The following is a 10,061-nucleotide window of genomic DNA, read 5'->3' on the forward strand; positions in this document are numbered from 1 at the left end:
CATTCGAGACGTGTAGTCCACTTGTCATTCCAATCTCCTTTGCATTAGCGTAGCCTCTTCTGTAGCCTGTCAACTATGTGTCTGTCTATCCCTGTTCTCTCCTCTCTGCACAGACCATACAAACGCTTCACACCGCGTGGCCGCTGCTACTCTAACCTGGTGGTCCAGCGCGCACGACCCACGTGGAGTTCCAGGTCTCAGGCAGCCTGGTTGTTCCACTGGATATCATAAGGTGAATGCACCAATTTGTAAGTCGCTCTGGATAAGAGCGTCTGCTAAATGACTTAAATGTAAATGTAAATGTAAATGTATGTCATTATCCCCCGTGAATATCAACAATAATAACTTTTTTTCAGAGTGAATACAATTGCACTAGAATTGTTTATTTTTTTATGATTTTTATTTATATATTTTTTGTATGTTTTAGTATTTTCTTGTTAATACATGTGTTCTGTTTTATTAGACATGTTTGATGTAGCAATGTAAGTTGTTGATTTTTGTATTATGAATAAAATATAAAATAAAATAAATCCCAGTTGTTTTGAACGCGGCAAAAGCCTGTACTTTTATTTCCGCCTACCACATCATTGGTAATGACTCACGATTGCGGTAATGTTTAAAAGTCCCGCCAACCCCTCAGATAGTATACCTTATCATCTTACTGGCTTTGGCACGCATCAACAACCTATTATTGTTGTCCAACATAAAAAAAATGTGTACGTTAATTGTCTTTGATATGGAAAAGTATAAACAAAACGGTAGTCTGCATGCAACCAGCAGCCTCGTGGGGCAAATAGCAACATTACCTGCTCAATTCTTTGCACCAAAAAAACCATTCGTTTAAAAATGTGGCTATTTAGGATATGTAAATTGGATATTTACGATATGTAAATCTAACAAGCCAGGCAACTAAAAGCTACTTTCTAGCCAATTAAGTTTTGGTTTGCTAAACTAGCTAATTTAAATAGCTGTACGAGCTGGCTAGCCATAATTAACCTTTAGAATTTAACTGTAGCCAACTTTTTATTCAACATAACAGTAAAATGAACATATTACATGGTAATTATTTACAAATGGTTTACAAGTATGGCGAGCTGCTAATTTACTGTTTGTGAATGTGAAGAAATTAAAGCAGTGCATTGCAATCTGGAGGAATTTAAAATGCATCGTGTTACCATGACAACGGCTGTAACGACAAAGGTCAAAGTTGAATGTCTCTTGCTCAGTTGCCATAAATGAAATAGTGCCCGCACACTCATAATCTCCGCCACGTACCTTTATTCACAAACAACGTTTCTATCTGACCTGCAAGAATCTTCGTCAGGTTATAGTGCTGTATAAAGGAGATATACATTGCCCAATTGTTTTTACAGGCAACATACTGTGAATCCATGTGAAAGAAGTAATACACTTTAGTGATGATGCACTTTTGACATGATGCACGTAAATGACTACAAACTTGACGATAGTATATCTGTGATTGCCAAATGAGAACTCTCCATTCTATACAGACAGATTCATCTTTGTAATCTGTTCTTTCCCCTATCTCTACATTCCCATGGGTAAAAAAAAACTCAACAGGGAAAAGCAAGAAAAGAAAAGGGGAAAGTATGTCAGAAGGCCACAGTCCAAAAGGAGGTGCTGGGGTCTTTGCCAAAAGAGTCCAACGGCAACTGAGCAGGGGCAAGGAGAAGGTATGCTTTACATTTCTCAATATAATGCACAGCATGATCTCCAAATGCCTCTCAATCTAATTTTAGAAGAAAAGCATAAAGGTTCAAGCCATTAGAGGTAGCTTGACGTGTACATGTATTTTGTTCCTGACTTTTTAGGTCTTGCAGAAGTTTGGAAAGACAGTGGAGACCAAAGATGAAAGATTTGAACATTGCCTCTTAAATCTCACTGACCAACAGGTAGTCTTCATTGGCAGTCAATCTCCATGCATGAACCAATAATATATATTAACCGATATTTTATGATTTAGCAAAGGCATGTCAATCTGCCCCTGTAAACGCCAAAAATGAATGTATAGCCTACAAATTACTCTATAACCTCTGTTTGCAGATTGATGGGAACCGGTTATACAAAGACCTAAAGCATTACCTTAGTTCTGTCAAAGGTAAACATTTGTTCTGTCTGTCTATGTTGTCAATGATTGTGATCTGTATTTGATTTTTGATTTGATTTATTGGGATCCCCATTAGCCGACGCCAATGGCGACAGCTAGTCTTACTGGAGTCCAACACATAAACACATAACGAAAAAAACATTACAGACAAAAGACTTTACAATTAACTTACAGTTAAAAACATGATGTATGATGATGTAACATGTATGATGTTGTCCCTAAATGTCATGGTTTTCTATAGCTTTACCATCAGCGGTGTCCAAGGCCTGATAAAATGTGATCCGTGTTGACCACTTTTTCACAGAAATGCGGGAAGCTTCAAAACGTCTTTCCCAGTCTCTGTTTGATGTCTATGAGCCGGACTGGGATGGAGAAGAGGACCTGGGGGCCATTGTAGAGGTTAGTCATAGCACTGCTGTATTATTAAGGATGACATGCATGACTTCTTCGTTGGTTATTATAATGCACATTTCTGTAAAAAAAAAAAAATATATATATATATATCTTATGCTAACAGGGTGAAGACCTCCTGTGGAATGATTATGAGGCGAAGCTGTTAGACCAGGCGCTTCGTACCATGGAGTCTTATATGAGCCAGTTCCCAGATGTCAGGGTAAGGCAAAAAATGTGCAGGTGGCGCGCGCGCACGCACGCACGCACGCACGCACGCACGCACACACACACACACACACCACACCACACACCCACACACACACACACACACACACACACACACACACACACTCTTCCTAAATACAGTATGTTATCTTTCAAGTGCATCCTTCCTCTTCTCCAAATCTCCAGGAGAAGGTGGCCAAACGAGGCAGGAAGCTGGTTGACTACGATTCCTCCCGTCACCACTTGGAGGCGATGCAGAATGCTAAAAAGAAAGATGATGTCAAAATAGCCAAGGTCAGACAGACAAAATACCCCTGTCTACTTACTTTGCACAGCAATGATCATTTAAGCTAAGCTACAAAACTCAATCTTATCATGGTGGTTTTCTCTGTATAGGCAGCTGATGAGGTGAACATAGCCCAGAGTGTCTTTGAGGGCATCAACAGAGAGCTGAGGGAGGAGCTCCCTGCTCTCTATGACAGGTAAGGAGTCAGAAGTCAGCACAGAGCCAGATAGCAGAATGACATACCATTCAAATAAATACATCATCATGTCAAGTGTCTAATAACCTATTCATATTAATAATGTTTTTTTCTTTCATTTTGTTCCTAAAGCCGAATTGGATGCTATGTGTCAGTCTTCACAGCCATCTCAAATTTGCGGGACACCTTCTTCAAGGAAATGACTACTGTATGTGCAGTTCATATTATTCTCAATAACTGGGGTGGAAATACACATCCAAAAATAGCAGTCATGTGGGGCTTTGCTTTGGTTTATACAAATGAACGGAACTGTTTTGTCTGCATTTGGGTAACAAAAGTCCTAGCTCTTTCGGTTTATATCTATCTTTGATCTGGTGTAACTTCCTCTCTTTCAGTTCAACAGTGATTTGCAGAATGTGATGAAGGATCTGAAGGATCAGCATCCAGACAAGGTATTTGTCATCAAGGGGTTGAATCGGTAAGTTGGTAAGGATTTTACATCTCTCACCAGCACTTTTAAAAATGTTCTTAATTGACTTTCCTCCCATTTGAGTCTATCAATGGGTTGTGGTCTGGGATGAACTAAACACAGAGTATATTATAAAGCATAACAGTAATCAAAGCAAAAGTAAGTGTATCAACATGTAGTCATATCCCCCCTCTCACATATCTTTCAGGACTGGCTCTCTGATGAGGCGATCTCTCATGTCCCCCAAGTCATGGAAGGCCAGCTTCTCTGACTTCCATCAGAGTTCTAGTCCAGGCAAGTCAGGCACCCTCACTAGAGACAGGTCCAGCCTCAGATCCCCTAGTAGTCCTCGCTACGATGAGTCACTCACCAGCACACCTGCAGTCTCCTCACGGCCCCTACCTATTGAAGAGCCCTCCTCAGGGGCCAGAGACCTGGATGCAGACTCCACCTGTAGTGAGGATCCTACTGCAGAGAAGAAACCTGGGTCTGAAAGCAGGGATGACACCACCACCACAGAAGGGGCCTCCGGTAGTGGTCAAAAGTCAGGGGAAGAGAAACTGGCAGAGGAAGAAAAGGGTGTTAAAAGGGGAAAGTCTGAGCCTTCTTCAAAACAGCACCCTGCTGCATTAACTGAGAGTACCTCCATAGTGACAAACTCCCATGACCTGGAGAGTGTTGAGCTCCAGCTCTCGGCCATAGACACCCCCCAGCTGACCATAGAGAGCTCTGTGGCCCCTGAGGACGCTGGGGTCCATGGTGTGCAGAACGGAGCGGCTACTGATGGCTCTGATTCTGACATAGAGGCCACTGGGCTTGTCCAAAAGGTGAGTTGTCAGGATGAGATCTCACTGTAAAAACACAGACGCAACCTTTTATACCCTCTCGTATGTGGTACGTTTGATTTACATGCCGGTCTACTGTAATCAAGACAGGCAGTATAATAATGGGATGCCATCGACAGCTGCTAGACTTTTTTGATCTACTGGTCTATATCACTTTGGTCTTTTCTTTTACTTTTAGGCAGAAATATTGCATATCCAGGAGCCAGAGGATGTGAAAAACACTGTGGTTTAATGAAGGATCTCTGAGGAAAATGTTGGTTCCTGTCTGAAGTAACTATAATTATGGATAAGGCTGCTTTTCTTCTTTGTTAACTGTCAAAATGTTTTGTGTTTGTTCGCAGAACTAGTTCTAGTAATAAGGGAGAGGGGCTGAATACTGCACGAGAGAAATAGGATAAAAATGAAGAGCCTTCTCAATATTACATGCGGGATATAAGAATATCTGCTGTTTCCTCCAGCTGCCTAAGATCTGAAAGCTCTTGCTTGTGGACAATATATTTTCAATAGAGCTGTTTTGTTTTTATTCATAAAATGAGCCTGTTTGTGCTTTGCATAGGTTTCTAGCAATAATCCAATACTGCGTCACCCAATTGTCTTTTAATTTAATGTAGAGAAACAGCAAGTTCACTAAACTGTAATTGACTTTAATTGATATTCAGCTTTGCAAAACAGAATAGAAAATTCAATAGAAATCCATAGAAAACAATTATTTATTCTCTGTGTGTGCTAAATTGTACATGAAGAACTTGATTATTGATTAAACAAATGTATTTTTATAATGGCTTGTTGAGTGATACTACTGTAATTGAAAATCTCAAATGACTGAATGTAAATCAAAGGAAACCTAGAGGTATCTTTTGATTAATTATGTATTTATAAACAATGTATCATTAAAGTGATTACATCTCTGCCCCTTGTGTCTTGATTTGTCAGTACTGTAAATATTCTAGATCTGCAACAATGTTGGTGCAACATGAAACCTCCCAAGAGCCATAGTAGCAATTTTACGGGTGCTAGCACACATGGGTTTCATGAACGCGGCACGCAAGGCAAGAACGTTTGAGCGGTGAGCACAGCTGTCTGTTTTTATGTGTTTTCTTTTTCGTTGCTGGATTACTAAAGCTAGCTCGCTTAAAATACTGTATTTCGTAAACTTTTTTTTATTTGTAAGAAAAGTGGTGTCTAAAGAAATGTGACCAGCAAGCAAATATCGCTCAGCAGATAGCTCTACTTCCTCAGGCTTACTTCGTCGGAGGACGAGGCTTCATCAACGATTCAGAAATCCATATTCCTCCCTAAAATCTCACCAGAAGGAACAGGTTGATGGTTTCAGCGATGGTATTCTCATTTTCCTTATGTTGTTTACCTAACAAGCATCAGGTGACTATTTTTTGGGAATACTCAGTTACTTCAATTTATTAGTTTGTTCTTGTATGACCAGAAGACCTATTTTGTTTACAAACTTACGAAGAAGATTGAAAGCTGTATTTCTTTTTTATGTATACAGTTACTAAGATGCTGTTTTAAAGGGCATACAGGTCTGCTCTGACTTTACACGGTTATTGTTCCATTTAGTTATTAATACTTTATATTTCCCCCAAAAAATCTTAGGAACGTGTATATGTAAAACATTTTTTATTCAATTATTTTATGATCAGTTTTCATATGCACTTAAAATAGTAGGTACCCTTTTATTTAAATTATTATTTTGTATTTTATTTCTCAGAATAGTTCCTGATTACACTAAAGAGGGTTTTTAGTCTCTCTTACTACAAGAACCCTTGGTTTGGTCTTGAACATAAATTTCAGTTGAGTTGAATTTCAAAGCCGGATAACGTCTAGCTCAAAGTTTATGGAATAAGATATTTTCACTTTAAATTGACTAAAATGGTGCAGATCTCGGTTCCTTATCGTTTACGTTCACTGCTCCTACGTCTTTGACTCATCCTACTACAGTTTATACTTGTAAATAATATTTGTTGTTTTGTCTTTAGTTTCTCTTAATGCTAGGGGGTTACGAAACAATGTGAAGCGCAAGGCCTTATTTTTATTTGCTAAACAATTTCGAACAGATTTTTGCTTTCTTCAAGAGTCTCACTCAATTTCGGCTGATGCCAACTTCTGGAGGTCACAGTGGGGCAACGATATTTGGCTTTCCCATGGATCTGAACGCTCCGCTGGTGTCACTACAATGAAAAATACCTTTGGTGGTAATATTCTACACTCGGAATGTGACCCCTTTGGTCACTTTATTTGTCTTGTGATCAGTTACAATGACATTACGCTCATTACTGTAAACTTCTACGGGTACAACACCAAACATGAGAATGATGAATTGCTTGAATCTATAGAGAAACATATACTTRATTGGTTATCTAAATTTCCCAATTCGTTATTATTGATAGGAGGGGACTTTAACATTACTATAGATAATTCAACTGATAGATGGCCCCCAGGTAGACCAACCAATCAGAATTTGGGTTTAATACTTTTTATGGAAAAGTTGGATCTTACTGATATATGGAGAGAGAGGTTTCCGGCTGACAGATCATTCACTTGGAGTAACAAAACAGGTTACAGACAATCCAGAATAGATTTTTGGCTTATATCCAAATGTATTGATAGTGAGTGTGTTACTACAAATATCTGTACTACTCCCCTCACAGACCATAGGGCCATTTACATTGATATCAAAATATTTACCCATGATACTAACCTTGGCAGAGCATCCTACTGGAAGCTAAATAGCTCATTATTAAATAATGATATAGTTAAATTTTAGGTTAAAGATCTGCTCTCACACTTTTGGGAAAGGGCTTGTGAAGAAAAATCTTATTGCAAGAACTGGGAGCTCTTTAAATTTGAGGTGTCCAAATACCTTAGAAAATATGGTAGTAATCTTGCTAAGACCAGAAGAGCTGAGGAGGAAAAGGTGATCATTAAGATAACTTCCCTTTCTCAGAGGTTTATTAGATCTAGGAAAAAATGGATTGAGGAGGGAGAACAGAATTCATCCTATTTCTTTAGACTTGAGAATTTTCACTCTAAAAACAACACTATCCATAAATTAAACATTGATGGTGCAATTTTTACAGAAAATTGTATAGCTCTACGTACTGTCAGGAATCCACAGATATGTTTTTTAACTCACTGAATAATGTTAACTCTATCAGTGATATAGAATCTAAACAGTGTGATGAACCCATCAAAGTTGAAGAGATTATAGAGTCTATCAAACATCTAAAGAACAATAAATCACCAGGTGTTGATGGAATTACATCAGAATTTTACAAATTATTTTCTGAACAAATAGCTCCCTTCCTATTTGAAGTCTTTTTAGAGAGTATTAAAAACGATGTTCTACCTCCTACAATGAGTCAGGGGTTAATAACACTGATACCTAAGCCTAAAAAAGAAGTGCTGCTCATCGATAACTGGCGTCCAATTTGTCTTCTTAATAATGACTATAAGATATTAGCCTTACTACTTGCAAAAATAATTAAAGAAGTCCTTGATGCAATCATTGATGAAACACAGTCTGGCTTCATGAGGAACAGACATATTTCTAACAATGTCAGACTAGTATTAGACATACTTGACTACTCAGACCTAATAACTGAGGATAGCTTCATATTATTTTTAGATTTTTATAAAGCATTTGACACAGTAGAGCATCAGTTTCTCTTCCACTCCCTTGAGAGACTTGGCTTTGGGGATTTTTTCTGTAAGGCTATTAAGGCTATTAAGACTCTCTATGCAAATGGTAACAGCTCTATCAAATTGAAATACTCACCTAGATTTAAGTTAAAGAGAGGAATTAGGCAAGGTTGTCCTATCTCCCCGTACCTGTTTTTATTAATCACCCAACTTCTTGCAAATTCTTTAAATAATAGTCCTGTACAAGGTATTTCCATAGCTGGTAAAGAAATTATTATAAGCCAGCTGGCTGATGATACTACACTTTTTCTGAAAGACGCTAACCAAATTCCCATATCGATCAATGTGATACAATCCTTTTCCAAAGTGTCTGGTCTATACCTTAACATTAATAAATGTGAACTCATAGCTGTCAAAGATTGTGTGACACCTTCATATTATGGTATTCCAGTAAAAGAAGAACTTACATATTTAGGCATAACCATTACAAAGGATCAGAAGTCTAGAGGCGTACTAAATTTTAACCCTCTTATTAAAAATACCCAGAAGAAGCTGGCTACAGAGGGACTTATCTTTAAAAGGTAGAGTCCTAATAACCAAGGCCGAAGGTATCTCTAGACTAACATATGGCGCTCTATCTTTATATCTTGACAGTAAAATAAGCAAGGAGATAGACCAGATGCTTTTCAACTTTCTTTGGAGAAACCGTACCCATTAAATTAGGAAAACTGTTTTAATGAACACTTATGAGAATGGTGGACTGAATTTTCTGGACTTTACTACTTTAAATAATACTTTTAAGATCAAAAACAATTCCTAAGAAGACCCACTTCTATCTGGAATTTTATTCCTCATCATGTCTTCTCTACTTTTGGTGGCCTTAACTTCATGTTGTTTTGCAATTATAATATTGACAAAATTCCAGTGAAACTTTCTGCTTTTCATCGGCAGATTTTCTTGTCATGGTCCTTAATTTATAAATACAATTTTTCTCCACACAGATATTATATATGGAATAATCGGGATATATTGTATAAAAATACTTCTTTGTTTTTAGAATATTGGTTCCGAAATAATATCCTATTCTTGAGCCAACTGTTAAATGCAGAGGGTCTTTTACTCAGTTATAAGGAATTCTTATCACTTTACAAGGTCCCCGTAACACCTAAAGATTTTGCAATTGTTTTAGACGCCATTCCCTCAGGTGTTGCTCTGTTATTCAGGAACGTGTCAAGACCTGACCCTCAGAGCCTACCTTCTATTGACCCCTTTGACTCATCAGTAGGAAAGATTTGTTTCTCTTTTGGTCCATTCAACAACAGAGCGATTACGAACCTTGTTTCAGCAGGATGTTGTATCTATACCTTATGTCATGCCTTATTGGAATGGATTTATTGATAATATCTGTTGGAAAAAAGTTTGGATGTTGCCASACACATACCTACTTGTTAACAAAATTAAGGAKGTTTCCTTTAAWATTATTCATAAATATTATCCTGCCAACCACTATATGAAGAAGTTTAAGGAAAACATCAACTCAAATTGCTCCTTTTGTAATGACCACCCAGAAACAGTGTTGCATCTTTTTTGGCATTGTATTCATGTAAGAAAACTGTGGCAAGACATCAGTAGGTCTATAATTGAACACATTTATGAAGATTTTACACTATTGTGGAGAGATGTACTGCTTGGATTCTTTACATACGATAGAAATAAGCTGAAACATTTTTATGTAATTCATTTCACTATTCTTTTGGCCAAATTTCATATACACAAATGTAAATTTACAAACAAAAAAAACACATTTTCTTACCCTACAAAAAGAAATTGAACTGTATTTTAAAACAGTTAAATACGCTACT

The 10,061-nt window shown here is 37.6% G+C and overlaps 1 protein-coding gene across 4 annotated transcripts in view; it reads left to right on the plus strand.

Annotated features, from left to right (window-relative positions):
• bin2a (bridging integrator 2a) overlaps positions 1-5,092 on the plus strand; it is a 16,297-nt gene extending 11,205 nt beyond the window's left edge. The window contains exons 2-13 of one of the 4 annotated variants that reach the window (XM_024005371.2): positions 1,582-1,694; positions 1,833-1,913; positions 2,065-2,119; positions 2,433-2,527; positions 2,646-2,741; positions 2,933-3,040; positions 3,143-3,228; positions 3,361-3,436; positions 3,624-3,706; positions 3,906-4,524; positions 4,721-4,795; positions 4,884-4,972. In XM_024005371.2, coding sequence (XP_023861139.1) covers positions 1,611-1,694; positions 1,833-1,913; positions 2,065-2,119; positions 2,433-2,527; positions 2,646-2,741; positions 2,933-3,040; positions 3,143-3,228; positions 3,361-3,436; positions 3,624-3,706; positions 3,906-4,524; positions 4,721-4,774 — 1,437 coding nt within the window. In that variant the 5' untranslated portion in view covers positions 1,582-1,610 and the 3' untranslated portion in view covers positions 4,775-4,795; positions 4,884-4,972. Of the gene's footprint in view, positions 1-1,560; positions 1,695-1,832; positions 1,914-2,064; positions 2,120-2,432; positions 2,528-2,645; positions 2,742-2,932; positions 3,041-3,142; positions 3,229-3,360; positions 3,437-3,623; positions 3,707-3,905; positions 4,525-4,720 lie in introns of all 4 variants that reach the window. The other 3 variants (XM_024005369.2, XM_024005372.2, XM_070447965.1) reach the window with 3 other exon arrangements.
• The last annotated feature ends 4,969 nt before the right edge of the window (positions 5,093-10,061 follow it).

This window comes from Salvelinus sp. IW2-2015, linkage group LG17 (genome assembly GCF_002910315.2).
Source record: "Salvelinus sp. IW2-2015 linkage group LG17, ASM291031v2, whole genome shotgun sequence".
Classification (NCBI taxonomy): Eukaryota; Metazoa; Chordata; class Actinopteri; order Salmoniformes; family Salmonidae; genus Salvelinus; species Salvelinus sp. IW2-2015.